Source organism: Uranotaenia lowii, chromosome 3 (genome assembly GCF_029784155.1).
Source record: "Uranotaenia lowii strain MFRU-FL chromosome 3, ASM2978415v1, whole genome shotgun sequence".
Taxonomy (NCBI): Eukaryota; Metazoa; Arthropoda; class Insecta; order Diptera; family Culicidae; genus Uranotaenia; species Uranotaenia lowii.
In genome coordinates, this window is record NC_073693.1 from 22,876,761 (window position 1) to 22,895,568 (window position 18,808).

An 18,808-nucleotide genomic window follows, 5' to 3' on the forward strand; every position below is an offset into this window, starting at 1 on the left:
TCTGAAACCTGAATCTGAAATCTGACTCTGAAATCTGAATCTGAAATCTGAATCTGAAATCTGAATCTGAAATCTGAATCTGAAATCTGAATCTGAAATCTGAATCTGAAATCTGAATCTGAAATCTGAATCTGAAATCTGAATCTGAAATCTGAATCTGAAATCTGAATCTGAAATCTGAATCTGAAATCTGAATCTGAAATCTGAATCTGAAATCTGAATCTGAAATCTGAATCTGAAATCTGAATCTGAAATCTGAATCTGAAATCTGAATCTGAAATCTGAATCTGAAATCTGAATCTGAAATCTGAATCTGAAATCTGAATCTGAAATCTGAAATCTGAAATCTGAATCTGAAATCTGAATCTGAAATCTGAATCTGAAATCTGAATCTGAAATCTGAATCTGAAATCTGAATCTGAAATCTGAATCTGAAATCTGAATCTGAAATCTGAATCTGAAATCTGAATCTGAAATCTGAATCTGAAATCTGAATCTGAAATCTGAATCTGAAATCTGAATCTGAATCTGAAATCTGAATCTGAAATCTGAATCTGAAATCTGAATCTGAAATCTGAATCTGAAATCTGAAATCTGAATCTGAAATCTGAATCTGAAATCTGAATCTGAAATCTGAATCTGATATCTGAATCTGATATCTGAATCTGAAATCTGAATCTGAAATCTGAAATCTGAATCTGAAATCTGAATCTGAAATCTGAATCTGAAATCTGAATCTGAAATCTGAATCTGAAATCTGAATCTGAAATCTGAATCTGAAATCTGAATCTGAAATCTGAATCTGAAATCTGAATCTGAAATCTGAATCTGAAATCTGAATCTGAAATCTGAATCTGAAATCTGAAATCTGAATCTGAAATCTGAATCTGAAATCTGAATCTGAAATCTGAATCTGAAATCTGAATCTGAAATCTGAATCTGAAATCTGAATCTGAAATCTGAATCTGAAATCTGAATCTGAAATCTGAATCTGAAATCTGAATCTGAAATCTGAATCTGAAATCTGAATCTGAAATCTGAATCTAAAATCTGAATCTGAAATCTGAATCTGAAATCTGAATCTGAAATCTGAATCTGAAATCTGAATCTGAAATCTGAATCTGAAATCTGAATCTGAAATCTGAATCTGAAATCTGAATCTGAAATCTGAATCTGAAATCTGAATCTGAAATCTGAATCTGAAATCTGAATCTGAAATCTGAATCTGAAATCTGAATCTGAAATCTGAATCTGAAATCTGAATCTGAAATCTGAATCTGAAATCTGAATCTGAAATCTGAATCTGAAATCTGAATCTGAAATCTGAATCTGAAATCTGAATCTGAAATCTGAATCTGAAATCTGAATCTGAAATCTGAATCTGAAATCTGAATCTGAAATCTGAATCTGAAATCTGAATCTGAAATCTGAATCTGAAATCTGAATCTGAAATCTGAATCTGAAATCTGAATCTGAAATCTGAATCTGAAATCTGAATCTGAAATCTGAATCTGAAATCTGAATCTGAAATCTGAATCTGAAATTTGAATCTGAAATCTGAATCTGAAATCTGAATCTGAAATCTGAATCTGAAATCTGAATCTGAAATCTGAATCTGAAATCTGAATCTGAAATCTGAATCTGAAATCTGAATCTGAAATCTGAATCTGAAACCTTAATAAGTTATGAAATTTGCAGCTGTTTTGTACGAGTTGTGAAAATCTTAAATGAGACCTTAAACATTTCTAATGGTTTTCAATATTTTCAGAAACTTCCTCGTTATTATCATTTTTCTCGAAACGATATTCGCAAAAGTTAAACTTTGTGGGAATTTTTTTCCAAACGTTAGGTGCATCTTAGAAAAGGTGTGCTTCCTCGTGGAGGTTTCTTCGCTAAGGAAATAAACTGAAACCAATTTTCTGCTCTCGGTCCTGAATGACTTTCGAGAAACCTTCAACAACAGCTTGACGTGCAATCCTGGTGAAAAGAAGCGCAGGGAAAAAATGGCAAAACTCCTTCACTCACTTCACCCGGTAGCTCTGGTCAGATTCATTTCTCGGGTGGGTTTCTTTTTCTGGTGGCGGAAGTCGTTAGAACTGAGAACCCGTATGATTTTTTTCTCGCTGAAGACCTTCCGGAAACTTATGCTAGATATTTATTCTGGTTATTCGAAGGACTGCTTACACAGGAGGAAATCCGGAAAGTGGAAACTGCCACTGCAAGGTTGATTTTCTTCTCTATTTTTCCTTACATACTCAATGGAAAAACCAAGCCAAGGGAACGAAGGAAAAAGCTCAATGTTCAAGCACTTTCGGGGAAGAAAAATCGAGCAACGAGTGCATTCATGTGGCATAATAATCTTCAACCGCACCCGATTACTTGAGAATGAATGGATGCTGGAAGTGGGTATTGTGTGATGAAAGTTTATAATGAACCATAACAACTTTAAGCCAAGACATTTGATCCTGTAATTAGAAGTGGGAAATTGAAAACAAGGTAATTCCTTGAGCTGCAATGTAAAGAGTACATGGGCAATGTGCATTAAGTCGACTTGAATAGGAGCTTTCGAACCCATTTTACGTAGTAAGTAAAGAGATTACTGTGCCAATCCTCAAGAAATTTATGACAAAAATACATCATTTTTCAATTTTCAAGCTGTTTTCAAAATTTCTAAATGAAAAAAAAAAACCAAAACATATCCAAATTGATTCTCCTGAATTGCACAGTAAGTAAACTTCCACCAGACCCCGGAATCAAGAAAATAAAAACAAAAATTAAAACAACTTAAAACCAGGCGACAAAGTGTCAAACGGAACTCCCCTGCTAAGACCGGGTTTGTCCTTGCACAGCATCCGCCGGAAGGAGCTGTAGTGTAGCTTTCCAAATGGTTTTCCACCTGGAGGCAACAATGTTGTATTTAGCTCCAGGTAAGCTAAACACATTAGATGTTGCTCTACTTTCGAAAGAAAACCAGTTAGAGTGTGTGTTTCATTGGGGGGAAAAAAACCTTAAACTTGGCAAAGAGAAACACCCAAGAAAGTAAAAACGTAGAAGTCGTGAGCAAAAAAAAAACCTTACGGTACCGGAAGTTCGAGATGGGGGGAAAACTATAATCAACTGTTCTTTTCTCGGTTTAATTATTTATGGCTACGAGTTGGGGCTTGCAATTTGCTGACAGTGGAAGCGGAAGACTTTTAATTCGTCGCTATTCTGTGGTTTGGAATGAAGCTGGCTTGGGGGGAAACGAGGGAAACGAATCTACGTATCGTATCGTCCCGTTAATGTGCGAAAGTTTATCTCCAATTCGTTGGGTGCAAAAGACAATGTTGAAAGAAGTCTTAATTTCGAAATTGGAAGTGGGATGACAAAAAAAGTCATTTCAAACTCAAAATGTAGAACGGGTGCTTGCTTCAGTAAATTTGTGTGTTATGAAATGATTTTTCTAGTTTACGGGGAGTCTCTAGAGCCACTGAAAATCAAAAATCTTAGAAGGAAAATATTTGTTGAATCCCAAAATAAAAAGTACAAGAAAAATTCAAACATTTTTGAAACAGAGCTTGTTTTCGGGTTGAACCTCAGGTGGATTACGGAGAAAGAGCATGAAGGTACCAAAAATAAGTCTCTGGAGCCCCCACTTAAGATAAACAAAAAATCGAATCTCTATAAACAAGAATTTGCCAAAACCATTTATGATACAAAAAACTGTTTGCCATTTTTTGTGACAAAAATGACAAAAATGACAAAAATGACCAAAATGACAAAAATGACAAAAATGACAAAAATGACAAAAATGACAAAAATGACAAAAATGACAAAAATGACAAAAATGGCAAAAATTACAAAAATGACAAAAATGTCAAAAATGACAAAAATGACAAAAATGACAAAAATGACAAAAATGACAAAAATGACAAAAATGACAAAAATGACAAAAATGACAAAAATGACAAAAATGACAAAAATGACAAAAATGACAAAAATGACAAAAATGACAAAAATGACAAAAATGACAAAAATGACAAAAATGACAAAAATGACAAAAATGACAAAAATGACAAAAATGACAAAAATGACAAAAATGACAAAAATGACAAAAATGACAAAAATGACAAAAATGACAAAAATGACAAAAATGACAAAAATGACAAAAATGACAAAAATGACAAAAATGACAAAAATGACAAAAATGACAAAAATGACAAAAATGACAAAAATGACAAAAATGACAAAAATGACAAAAATGACAAAAATGACAAAAATGACAAAAATGACAAAAATGACAAAAATGACAAAAATGACAAAAATGACAAAAATGACAAAAATGACAAAAATGACAAAAATGACAAAAATGACAAAAATGACAAAAATGACAAAAATGACAAAAATGACAAAAATGACAAAAATGACAAAAATGACAAAAATGACAAAAATGACAAAAATGACAAAAATGACAAAAATGACAAAAATGACAAAAATGACAAAAATGACAAAAATGACAAAAATGACAAAAATGACAAAAATGACAAAAATGACAAAAATGACAAAAATGACAAAAATGACAAAAATGACAAAAATGACAAAAATGACAAAAATGACAAAAATGACAAAAATGACAAAAATGACAAAAATGACAAAAATGACAAAAATGACAAAAATGACAAAAATGACAAAAATGACAAAAATGACAAAAATGACAAAAATGACAAAAATGACAAAAATGACAAAAATGACAAAAATGACAAAAATGACAAAAATGACAAAAATGACAAAAATGACAAAAATGACAAAAATGACAAAAATGACAAAAATGACAAAAATGACAAAAATGACAAAAATGACAAAAATGACAAAAATGACAAAAATGACAAAAATGACAAAAATGACAAAAATGACAAAAATGACAAAAATGACAAAAATGACAAAAATGACAAAAATGACAAAAATGACAAAAATGACAAAAATGACAAAAATGACAAAAATGACAAAAATGACAAAAATGACAAAAATGACAAAAATGACAAAAATGACAAAAATGACAAAAATGACAAAAATGACAAAAATGACAAAAATGACAAAAATGACAAAAATGACAAAAATGACAAAAATGACAAAAATGACAAAAATGACAAAAATGACCAAAATGACCAAAATGACCAGAATGACAAAAATGACCAAAATGACCAAAATGACAAAAAGACCAAAAATGATAGTTACAATGCGAATCTTTTGTGGGAAACGGATTACCTAAACTTGGTTTTTTTTTAAGTTATAAGGCACTTTGTGTTAAAAAAAAGTCTCTTTTTAATTTACGATAACTCCGAATGGAGCAGGTCGAAGAACTTATCGTTGAATGCATTTCAAAGTTCACATTACAATATTTCTACTGTCTATTGCATTCAGCTGATGTTGATCAGAGTTGAGCATGCTTGATTGCTGCTGTTGGTACGTTGGTTCATCCGAATACCCAAAGGAGTAGCTTCAACGTTCCTCGATCTAAAGTCTCTCGACTTAAATGTCCTTGGTTTAAAGAGATTTGGCTTACGGATCTTCGGTTTAAAGATTTTCGTCCTGAAAATCCTCTACCTTAAGACGCTAGGTTCCAAAAATCTCGGCCTGAAGACACATATGTCTGAAGATCCCCGGCTTACTGACCTTCAACCTAAAGACCCTTGACTCAAAGTCAAGACCTGAAGAAAGATTCACGCTTGGCTTACAGATCGTCGGTCTAAAGACACTTGGCTAACATACTGTCGACCTAGAGATTCTAAGCTTTCAGACTGTGAAACCTGAAGTCCCTTGACCGATACAGACTATCAAACTATAGGATCTATAGACCTATAGACCGACGATTTAAATACGCTTGACTTACAGATCATTGATGAAGAAACTCTCGGTTTACATCTCTACGACCTAAAAATGCTTGGCTTACAGACCGTCGACATAGAGATGCTTGGCTTGATGGTCATCGATAAAAATATCCTTATGAACGTACAGATCGTCGATCTTAAGTCCCTTAGTTTACAGATCGTTGACCTTAGGGCTTACAGATCGTCGAACGAAGATATTTGGATTACAGACCATTGACCAAACTATCCCTGGCTTACCTACCGTCATCCTAAAGATCCTTAGCTTACATATCGTCGACCTAAAGACTTTTGGCTTACATACCACAACATAAATATCCTTACATACCGTCTTTCTAAAGACCCTTAGCTTACATATCGTCGACCTTCATACCTTCGGCCTACATACCGTCGACCTTAAGACCCTTACATAACGTCCATCGTCGCTTTGATCAGTCTGGTCAATTTCCTGGAAAAGCCGTTCTCGTCCATGATTTTCCATAGCTCTTCACGGTCGATCGTGTCGTATGCGTCTTTGAAGTCGATGAATAGATAGCGCGTAGGGACTTGGTTTTCACGACATTTTTGAAACAGAACCCTGAAGACACTCGACCCTGAGATATTGCGCCTTGGAGACCTTCTGCCATGAAGATCCCAGGCTAGGCTCATTTGGTTTGAAAACCATCGTCTTTGAAGTTGTTTGGTTAATAAGAACTTCGGTCTTGGATAAAATCATGTAATCTTAAAACATCTTCGTCTAGAAACATGGAATTTTAAAACCTTTCGCCTAAATACTCCAACCTTAAGATCACTGACTAACAGATCTTCGGAAGTACCCATGGTTCTTAGCAAAGTACTTTGGGCCCTGAATACCTTTGCCCTGGAGACGCTCGGCCATGAATACTTTTGATCCATAAGTCCTTTCAGCACTGATAACCTTTTGCCCTGAAGCCATTGATTTTTTACCTTTGACCCTGAAAAACCTCGGCCAAAAAGATTCCTGTTCAAGAAGGCCTACGGCCATGTAGACCTGTGATATTTGAAACCTTTGATCCTGAAAACTGTCGGCAATGTAGACATTTTGGGTTCTGAATACCTCTTTGACCCTTCTCGTTCAAAAACACCTTCAGCCATGAAGAACCACGGCTATGTAGGGAAAGAAAAAGGGTCTAAAACAACAAGCCTAATGAAACAGCTATTGAGACTCTCTTTCCAGAGACATGAAATCTTAACACTACTTGGTCTAGAAACATGGAATTTTAAAACCTTTCGCCCCAATGCTCCATCCAACCTAAAGATCACCGGCTAACAGATCCTCGGAAATACCCATAGCCCCAAGCAAAGTTCTCAGCTCTGATGACCCTTTGCCCTGAAGACCCTTGGCCATTAATTACCACATTCATGATGACCTTTGGTTTTTTACCTTTGACCCTGAAGACCCTAGGCCATTTAGACCTTTTGGGTTCTAAATTCCTTTGACCCTAAAGCTTCTTGTTCTAAAAAACATTCAGCCATGAAGATCCACGGCCATGTAAGGTTTTGGTGTTAATGCCTTTGTCCCTGAAGATCCTCATCCATGAGGATTCTCGGTCATGAAGACTCACAGCCATGTAAACCTGTGATTTTTAAGATCTTTGACCCTGAAGACTCTCGACCCTGAAGATTCTTGATTATGAAGACCCACGACCATGTAGACCTGTCATATTTAATACCTTTGACCCTGAAGACCCTCGTCCATGAAGATTTTCGATCATGAAGACTCACGGCCATGAAGACATGTAATATTTAATACCTCTGACCCTGAAAACCTTCGTCCATGAAGATTTGCGGTCATGAAAACCGACGGCCATGTAGATCTGTGATTTTAAAAACCTTTGGCCCTGAAGACCCTCGACCATGAAGATTCTCGATCATGAAGACCCACGGCCATGTAGACCTGTCATATTTAATACCTTCGACTCTGAACACCCTGAAGACTCTCGTCCATGAAGATTTCCGATCATGAAGACCCACGGCCATGTAGACCTGTGATATTTAATACCTTCGACCATGAAGACCCTCGGCCATGAAGATTCTCGGTCATGAAGACCCACGGCCATGTCAACCTATGAAATTTAACACCTTTGACCCTGAAGACCCTCGTCCATGAAGATTCTCGATCATGAAGACCCACGGCCGTGTAGACCTGTGATATTTAAGACCTTTGACCCTGAAGACCCTCGTTCATGAAGATTCTTGGTATTGGAGACCCATGGCCATGTATTCCTGTGATGTAGACCTTTTGGGTTCTAAATATATTTGACCTTAAAGCCTCTTATCCAAAAAGACCTTCAGCCATGAAGAACCACGGCTATGCAGAGTTTTGGAAATAATATCTTCGACCCTGAAGACCTTCGGCCATGAAGCTTCTCGATCATGAAGACCCACGGCCATGAGAACCTGTGATTTTTAAGACCTTTGACCCTGAAGACCCTCGCCCATGAAGATTCTCGATCATGAAGACCCACGGCCATGTAGATCTGTGATATTTAATACCTTTGACCCTGAAGACCCTCGACCATGAAGATTCTCGATCATGAAGACCCACGGCCATGTAGACCTGTGATATTTAAAACCTTTGACCCTGAAGACCCTCGACCATGAAGATTCTCGGTCATGAAGACTCACGGCTATGTAGACCTGTGATATTTAAGACCTTTGACCCTGAAGAGCCTTGTCCATGAAAATTCTCGATCATGAAGACCCACGGCCATGTACACCTGTGACATTTAATACCTTTGACCCTGAAGACCCTCGACCATGAAGACTCTCGATCATGAAGACCCACGGCCATGTAGACCTGTGACATTTAATACCTTTGACCCTGAAGACCCTCGACCATGAAGAACCTCGATCATGAAGACCCATGGCCATGTAGACCTGTGATATTTAATACCTTTGACCCTGAAGACCCTCGACCATGAAGATTCTCGATCATGAAGACCCATGACCATGAGAACCTGTGATTTATAAGACCTTTGACCCTGAAGACCCCCACCCGTGAAGATTCTCGATCATGAAGACCCACGGCCATGTAGACCTGTGATATTTAAGACTTTTGACCCTGAAGACCTTTGTCCATGAAAATTCTCGATCATGAAGTCCCACGGCCATGTACACCTGTGACATTTAATACCTTTGACTCTGAAGACCCACGACCATGAAGATTCTCGATCATGAAGACCCACGGCCATGTAGACCTGTGATATTTAATACCTTTGACCCTGAAAACTCTCGTCCATGAAGCTTCTCGATCATGAAGACCAACGGCCATGAGAACCTGTGATTTTGAAGACCTTTGACCCTGAAGACCCTCATTCATGAAGATTCTTGGTATTGGAGACCCACGGCCATGTTGACCTGTGATATTTAAGACCCCTTTGACCCTGAAGACCATGAAAATTCTTGATCATGAAGACCCACGGCCATGTATTCCTGTGATGTAGACCTTTTGGGTTCTAAATATCTTTGACCCTAAGGACTCTTATCCAAAAAGACCTTTAGCCATGAAGAACCACGGCCATGTAGGGTTTTGGTAATAATACCTTCGACCCTGAAGACCCTTGGCCATGAAGATTCTCGATCATGAAGACCCACGGCCATGTAGACCTGTGATATTTGATTCCTTCGACCCTGAAGACTTTCGGCCATGAAGATTCTCGGTCATGAAGACCCACGGCAATGTAAAGCTGTGATTTTTAAGACCTTCTACCCTGAAGATGTCTGGTCATTGAGTTCTGAATACCTTTGACCTTAAGGCTTCTCATCCAAAAAGACCTTCAGTCATGAAGAACCACGGCTATGTAGGGTTTTGGTAATAATACTTTCGGCCCTGAAGACCTTTGGCCATGATGATTCTCGATCATGACGACCCACGGCCATGTAGACCTGTGATATTTAATACCTTTGACCCTGAAGACCCTCATCCATGAAGATTCTCAATCATGAAGACCCACGGCCATGTAGACCTGTTATATTAAATTTCTTTGACCCTGAAGATCCCCGGCCATGTAGACCTTTTGGGTTCGGATTACCTTTGACCCTAAGGCTTCTCGTTAAAAGACCTTCAGTCATGAAGAACCTCTGCTATATATGGTTTTGGTTTTAATGCCTTCGATTCTGAAAACCCTCGGCCAAGAAGATTCTCGGTCACGAAGACCCACGGCCTTGTAAACCTATCATATTTAAGTCCTTCGACCCTGAAGACCCTCGGCCATGAAGATTCTTGGTCATGAAGATTCTTGGTCATGAAGACCCACGGCCGTGTAGACCTGTGATATTTTCATAATACCTTCGACCATGAAGGCCCTCGGCCATGAAGATTCTCGATCATGTAAACCCATGGCTATGTAGACCTGTCATATTTAATTTCTTTGACTCTGAGGAGCCTTGGCCATGAAGATTCTCGGTCATGAAGATCCATGGTCATGTGATTTTTAAAACATTGGACCCCGAAGATGTCCAGTTGTGTAGACCTATTGGGTTCTAAATACCTTTGACCCTAAGGATTCTCCTCCAAAAAGACCTTCAGCCATGAAGAATCGCGGCTAAGTAGGGTTTTGGTAGCAATACCTTCGACCCTCGTCCATGAAGATATTATCATATTTAATACCTTTGACCCTGAAGATCTCCGGCCATGTAGACCTTTTGAGATCTGAACACCTTTGTCTCTAAGGCTTCTCATCGGCCATGAAGACCCTTGGCCATGAAGATCGTCGCCCCTGTGAAGTTTCTCGGGTCAGACGAACCTCGACCGCTAAGACCCTTGACCCTGACGACTTTCTGCATTGAAGACTCTATTTCTTGAAGAACAATCTCTACAAAATTAGAGAGAAGTTTTATCTGTGTTCTTGAGGATCTCAGAAACTACAAGACCGATTGAAGTGAAATTAAGCATGAAGTAATTTTTCGAGTATACTATTGTTCCTGTGAAGTTTTGAGTTACTCCCATTTAAGAGAGGTAGGATTCTCATACAAAATAATCTAAAAACGTTTCCCGGAAAATTTCATTTCTGGACCACTGTAGAAGGGGACTTTTAATGCGAAAAATGTATGGATTTTTTTTACAAAAATGTGACAAAAGTAATATAAAGTAAAAAAAAAATAAACAAAAATGTCACAAAAATTACGCTTAAACCACACAAAGTGTCACAAAAGTTACATACAAATTCAACCAGAACATGCAATCAGAGTTTTTATTTCAATATCGGCAATCTTCTTTGCAACAAAATTAAAACCCAAGACAGGTTTGTGTAGAATTGAAACAAAGCCGCATTAATTTTTGAGGTTTTAACCTCTGTTCAGAAAAAACAGAAAAAAAAGAATGTTTTGAAGTTTGTTCGAGAAAATATATGGTCTTTAAAGAATTTTAGAATTAAAGGTGCGACGTGGACATCAGTTTGTCACGTAAACCGCAGGAAATAAAAAGAAACCGTTAAAGCTTCACCTTTCCTACATTCAGCACAAATTTTCCACAACCAAGTTTCCGGCGTAAAATCTTATCTCGCTCCCCGAAGAAATCACCTTTTCGATAGCATCTCCAATGATGATCCCGTTCCAATTTCCAATTTCTCAGACACGATATGTCATCGTATTCCCGCACAAAAGCTTGAACTAACGTTTATTTTCCTTCGTTTTTTCCATTTCAGATTTCCTCAGATCAACCGGGTCGTTGCGGTAGCCACATATCGTTGGCTGGGATTTCGATGGATGATTCAATTGCGCTCTGATTCAATATCCGGCGGACGGAGAAGAATGCGCAGACGAAAAATATGGGGGGCAGCAATAGAAGTGTACTAGCATTTTATCGACGCCGTCAAGAAAATCGGTGGCGCTGAAGTCAAAAACGTGTGTCATATTTTGCAGTTTTCCATCTTCCAGGAGACTGGCATCGTCGTCGGCGTCGTCGTCCTCGGTTGACAAATCTCTGTGAAAGCGCCGGAGAAAAGTGGGGTTCGAGGTTAAAGGTTTTCGTTATCGGGGAAAACCCGGAACACGTGCCGCGCACTTTCTTTTGGATACGTGTAATGTGAATGCCGGTGGCTTCTTCCGAGGAAGATGAAGTGCTAATGGGAAAATGAAGATTTATGAGCGTTTTATGGCTAGTGGTTGTGGTGCGCTTTTCGAGTGCGACATCTGAGGTCGGAAAAGCTCCAGCGGATGCTGCGGACGACCGGACTGGGGTAATAGAAAAATTAGTGGTTTACGATTTGTGTCTGTGATTGGGTAGATTTCCTCTTTTTTCCTGCTCCGGTTTACAAAGGGTAAAGAGTGTTGGCATTCAAGCTGAGAGAAATACGAAGGTTATTCCGGCCAAGTGGAGGTCAGTTGGTCGTATCTGTGCATATAAATACGAAGAGGAGCAGAAAGTTGTCGGAAATTGCTCCGGCCGCACCCGGATTAGTGTCATAAATATTGCAGAAGCGGTCAAAGTTCGAGCTAAATTATTACGGTAAACGATTCATGACCTAACCGGGTCCAGGTTTGAGTCGGTCTCGCATGGCAAAACTTCAATTTCCAAGTGTCACGGATTCATAAATAATCACCCGTGTCCGAGCGAATCCTTGGCGATAATCCTCTAAATAAGAGTCAAGTCAGAGGGCAGGCAAAGTTGCCGGCTTTAAGTCGAAAGTCAGTCAGTCTGAGTTAGTTGAAGAGTTCTGAAAAAGGAAAACCGTCACACTCGTCCTCTTCGTCGTGGTGCAGCAGCTGACGCCATCTTAGGGCGCGGAACCTCATAATGGGCTGTGGACAAAGCAAAATCCATCTCTATCCGAGGAAAAACAAGAGCAAATCCAACGGGAAGAAAAGTGGACACAGTAAGTAACAAATTTTGTTTCTAGTGAGTTTTCGTGTTATTTTTACCTGACGATTTTTTTCGGTGTTTGTTCGATTTTTATCTTATATTGAAAAGATAAATCGATATGTTATCAAATAAAACATCGATAAAATATATCTTAGAGATTTTTTTTCTAGGGATTGTTCGTGTACATTTTGCTCTTAAATTTTTTTCAGTGTTTTTAATTCTGAATGCGAAAAGGGCGCACAACAAAAAAATTACAAAAATGACAAAAATTACAAAAATTACAAAAATGACAAAAATGACAAAAATGACAAAAATGACAAAAATGACAAAAATGACAAAAATGACAAAAATGACAAAAATGACAAAAATGACAAAAATGACAAAAATGACAAAAATGACAAAAATGACAAAAATGACAAAAATGACAAAAATGACAAAAATGACAAAAATGACAAAAATGACAAAAATGACAAAAATGACAAAAATGACAAAAATGACAAAAATGACAAAAATGACAAAAATGACAAAAATGACAAAAATGACAAAAATGACAAAAATGACAAAAATGACAAAAATGACAAAAATGACAAAAATGACAAAAATGACAAAAATGACAAAAATGACAAAAATGACAAAAATGACAAAAATGACAAAAATGACAAAAATGACAAAAATGACAAAAATGACAAAAATGACAAAAATGACAAAAATGACAAAAATGACAAAAATGACAAAAATGACAAAAATGACAAAAATGACAAAAATGACAAAAATGACAAAAATGACAAAAATGACAAAAATGACAAAAATGACAAAAATGACAAAAATGACAAAAATGACAAAAATGACAAAAATGACAAAAATGACAAAAATGACAAAAATGACAAAAATGACAAAAATGACAAAAATGACAAAAATGACAAAAATGACAAAAATGACAAAAATGACAAAAATGACAAAAATGACAAAAATGACAAAAATGACAAAAATGAAAAAAATGACAAAAATGACAAAAATGACAAAAATGACAAAAATGACAAAAATGACAAAAATGACAAAAATGACAAAAATGACAAAAATGACAAAAATGACAAAAATGACAAAAATGACAAAAATGACAAAAATGACAAAAATGACAAAAATGACAAAAATGACAAAAATGACAAAAATGACAAAAATGACAAAAATGACAAAAATGACAAAAATGACAAAAATGACAAAAATGACAAAAATGACAAAAATGACAAAAATGACAAAAATGACAAAAATGACAAAAATGACAAAAATGACAAAAATGACAAAAATGACAAAAATGACAAAAATGACAAAAATGACAAAAATGACAAAAATGACAAAAATGACAAAAATGACAAAAATGACAAAAATGACAAAAATGACAAAAATGACAAAAATGACAAAAATGACAAAAATGACAAAAATGACAAAAATGACAAAAATGACAAAAATGACAAAAATGACAAAAATGACAAAAATGACAAAAATGACAAAAATGACAAAAATGACAAAAATGACAAAAATGACAAAAATGACAAAAATTACACAAAAATTACACAAAAATTACACAAAAATTACACAAAAATGACACAAAAATGACACAAAAATGACACAAAATTGATACAGAAATGACAAAAATTACAAAAATGACACAAAAATGACACAATAATGACACAAAAATGACACAATAATGACACAAAAATGACACAAAAATGATACAAAAATGATAGAAAAATGATACAAAAATATTACAAAAACGACACAAAAATGACACAAAAATGACACAAAAATGACACAAAAATGACACAAAAATTCCAAAAATGACAAAAATTTCAAAAATTTCAAAAATTACAAAAATCACAAAAATTACAAAAATTTCAAAATGTACAAAAATTACAAAAATTACAAAAATTACAAAAATTACAAAAATTACAAGAATTACAAAAATTACAACAATTACAAAAATTACAAAAAATACAAAAATTACAAAAATTACAAAAATTACAAAAATAACACAAAAATAACACAAAAATTACAAAAATTACAAAAATGACAAAAATGACAAAAATGACAAAAATGACAAAAATGACAAAAATTACAAATATTACAAAAATTATAAAATTACAAAAATGATAAATATGGCAAAAATTGCAAAGATTACAAAAATACAAAAATTACAAAATGGACGAAATTGACAAAAATGACATAAATAAAACTGACGTTTTTTCTGGTGATTATATATCGAAAATGACATATGCAATTTGGTGTGACCGTCTTATAACGTATATTAACTTTCTTCGATTTTTCAAGTAGTTTTTACCTTGAACATTTTCTTTAGTGTATTTAATTCCGTAAGAGATTAGTGCATCGATTTGCGTTCGCAGATAAATTGATTACAACTTCAAGATAAATCAACATGGATTTATAATCTAAAAGATTCCTTCAAAGTAAAAAAAATCGGTAAAACTTCAACTACGCTAATGGTTACAACTTGTTTCAAATAAAACAGAAGAAAACTCGAGAAAATATTCTCGCCTTTACTTGATATTGTTCTGTTTCGTAGCGCGGAGCCATTAGTTATTATGTTTAACGTCAAGGCGAACGAACTTTTTGATCAGCTTTGCTTTGCGGTCGCGAAAAACCAGATGGACGGGCAATTGTGTCCACTTAAATAAGTGTACCTTTAAAAAGTATGAAAACCCCAGGGAAATTTATCACGGGTCACGGGACGACGACGGGGTGGTTTCCAAGTGTGGGCAAGTGCAGTGTGGTGCACCACTATTTTGACTACTTCCAATGATTCAAGTTCCTCAGTTGTTGGAACCACAAAGCGTTAAAAGTTGTATCGTTCTGGCGTTGCTGACTGAACGGCGTCGTCGTCAGTATTATTGTGGACATAAATAAATTGTGTGTATAGTGGAAAAGCGCACCCGGGATTATCATCAATCATGGTTTTGCGAGGAGTTCATGACCCGTGAGAGTTCTGCTGCGGATCGAGACAATTCTGGAGGAGCTGTATTTGGCTTAGTGATAAATTTGGTGTTGACCGAGGATGTAAATAATCACACGAATTTCGTTTGATATTTGGGGAAATTTGAAACATGAGATTATATCATAGGAATTTTTGTGATAGACGTTTTGAAGAAGAACAACGTTAAAAAAATTTTGAAATTTTGTTCCATCCAATAAGGTGACTTACTCGCTTCCTTTAAACCACTTAGATTTCTGTCTCATGAGAGTATTTTATTATGAAACCTCTTGAGTGGTATGAAAATTCCAAATTTAGTTTGATTAATATCAAGTCTAACCTGCTGATAAGTGCAGTAAAGTTTTTTGTTGCTGTTGAAACTCACGATTCGGCAATTCGCGTGTTGATGATCGTTGGTGGAACTAGCAATCGCTAGTGTAGAGTGTAGCTTTGTAAAAACCTTACCGAGATAGCAAATAAAAGTTAACTCTATTCCTGCGTTCTGAAGACTGCGTTGAATCTTTCATTCACAAGTAATTGGGAACCTTTGCAACGTTAAAGTTATACATTTCTATGCTATCCGGGTGAACGTGTATTGAACTCCAAAATCTTAAGGAGAATGCCCTTAGCACGCATGCATATGGCGATTGCATGCGGTGTTTTTTTTCAGTTACCCAGGTGGTAAATTCGAAGAAGGAATTTTACGAATTGATACCAAGGTACGTCGAGTACCGTGTCAGACCGCCAGAATCTTGGACAATAGAATACCTCGTATTCGGATGTCTCATCCGCGTCATCGCATGCTAGGCAGACCGGTGAGGCCACATGTCCGAACCTGTGGTGATGCTTCATGAAACATCCATGACCAGTCAGGAATGGCGTCATGTAGAAATCCACTTCGCCATGCTTTCTAAAATGATACAAAAATATTACAAAAACGACACAAAAATGACACAAAAATGACACAAAAATGACACAAAAATGACACAAAAATTCCAAAAATGACAAAAATTTCAAAAATTTCAAAAATTACAAAAATCACAAAAATTACAAAAATTTCAAAATGTACAAAAATTACAAAAATTACAAAAATTACAAAAATTACAAAAATTACAAGAATTACAAAAATTACAACAATTACAAAAATTACAAAAAATACAAAAATTACAAAAATTACAAAAATTACAAAAATAACACAAAAATAACACAAAAATTACAAAAATTACAAAAATGACAAAAATGACAAAAATGACAAAAATGACAAAAATTACAAATATTACAAAAATTATAAAATTACAAAAATGATAAATATGGCAAAAATTGCAAAGATTACAAAAATACAAAAATTACAAAATGGACGAAATTGACAAAAATGACATAAATAAAACTGACGTTTTTTCTGGTGATTATATATCGAAAATGACATATGCAATTTGGTGTGACCGTCTTATAACGTATATTAACTTTCTTCGATTTTTCAAGTAGTTTTTACCTTGAACATTTTCTTTAGTGTATTTAATTCCGTAAGAGATTAGTGCATCGATTTGCGTTCGCAGATAAATTGATTACAACTTCAAGATAAATCAACATGGATTTATAATCTAAAAGATTCCTTCAAAGTAAAAAAAATCGGTAAAACTTCAACTACGCTAATGGTTACAACTTGTTTCAAATAAAACAGAAGAAAACTCGAGAAAATATTCTCGCCTTTACTTGATATTGTTCTGTTTCGTAGCGCGGAGCCATTAGTTATTATGTTTAACGTCAAGGCGAACGAACTTTTTGATCAGCTTTGCTTTGCGGTCGCGAAAAACCAGATGGACGGGCAATTGTGTCCACTTAAATAAGTGTACCTTTAAAAAGTATGAAAACCCCAGGGAAATTTATCACGGGTCACGGGACGACGACGGGGTGGTTTCCAAGTGTGGGCAAGTGCAGTGTGGTGCACCACTATTTTGACTACTTCCAATGATTCAAGTTCCTCAGTTGTTGGAACCACAAAGCGTTAAAAGTTGTATCGTTCTGGCGTTGCTGACTGAACGGCGTCGTCGTCAGTATTATTGTGGACATAAATAAATTGTGTGTATAGTGGAAAAGCGCACCCGGGATTATCATCAATCATGGTTTTGCGAGGAGTTCATGACCCGTGAGAGTTCTGCTGCGGATCGAGACAATTCTGGAGGAGCTGTATTTGGCTTAGTGATAAATTTGGTGTTGACCGAGGATGTAAATAATCACACGAATTTCGTTTGATATTTGGGGAAATTTGAAACATGAGATTATATCATAGGAATTTTTGTGATAGACGTTTTGAAGAAGAACAACGTTAAAAAAATTTTGAAATTTTGTTCCATCCAATAAGGTGACTTACTCGCTTCCTTTAAACCACTTAGATTTCTGTCTCATGAGAGTATTTTATTATGAAACCTCTTGAGTGGTATGAAAATTCCAAATTTAGTTTGATTAATATCAAGTCTAACCTGCTGATAAGTGCAGTAAAGTTTTTTGTTGCTGTTGAAACTCACGATTCGGCAATTCGCGTGTTGATGATCGTTGGTGGAACTAGCAATCGCTAGTGTAGAGTGTAGCTTTGTAAAAACCTTACCGAGATAGCAAATAAAAGTTAACTCTATTCCTGCGTTCTGAAGACTGCGTTGAATCTTTCATTCACAAGTAATTGGGAACCTTTGCAACGTTAAAGTTATACATTTCTATGCTATCCGGGTGAACGTGTATTGAACTCCAAAATCTTAAGGAGAATGCCCTTAGCACGCATGCATATGGCGATTGCATGCGGTGTTTTTTTTCAGTTACCCAGGTGGTAAATTCGAAGAAGGAATTTTACGAATTGATACCAAGGTACGTCGAGTACCGTGTCAGACCGCCAGAATCTTGGACAATAGAATACCTCGTATTCGGATGTCTCATCCGCGTCATCGCATGCTAGGCAGACCGGTGAGGCCACATGTCCGAACCTGTGGTGATGCTTCATGAAACATCCATGACCAGTCAGGAATGGCGTCATGTAGAAATCCACTTCGCCATGCTTTCTTTTAATCCACTCCTTAATATTTGGGATCAAACGATGTGTCCACCTCCCTCTTTCTGAGCTATCCAACTGTAATCCTGCCTGTTTGT

General features: G+C 36.0%; 1 protein-coding gene across 4 annotated transcripts in view; it reads left to right on the forward strand.

The window, feature by feature from the left end:
- LOC129755150 (ras-interacting protein RIP3) overlaps positions 1–18,808 on the forward strand; it is a 430,486-nt gene that overhangs the window by 45,836 nt on the left and 365,842 nt on the right. For all 4 annotated transcript variants that reach the window (XM_055751502.1, XM_055751505.1, XM_055751504.1 and 1 more), the window contains exon 2: positions 11,531–12,700. In XM_055751502.1, coding sequence (XP_055607477.1) covers positions 12,622–12,700 — 79 coding nt within the window. In that variant the 5' untranslated portion in view covers positions 11,531–12,621. The remainder of the gene's footprint in view (positions 1–11,530; positions 12,701–18,808) is intronic.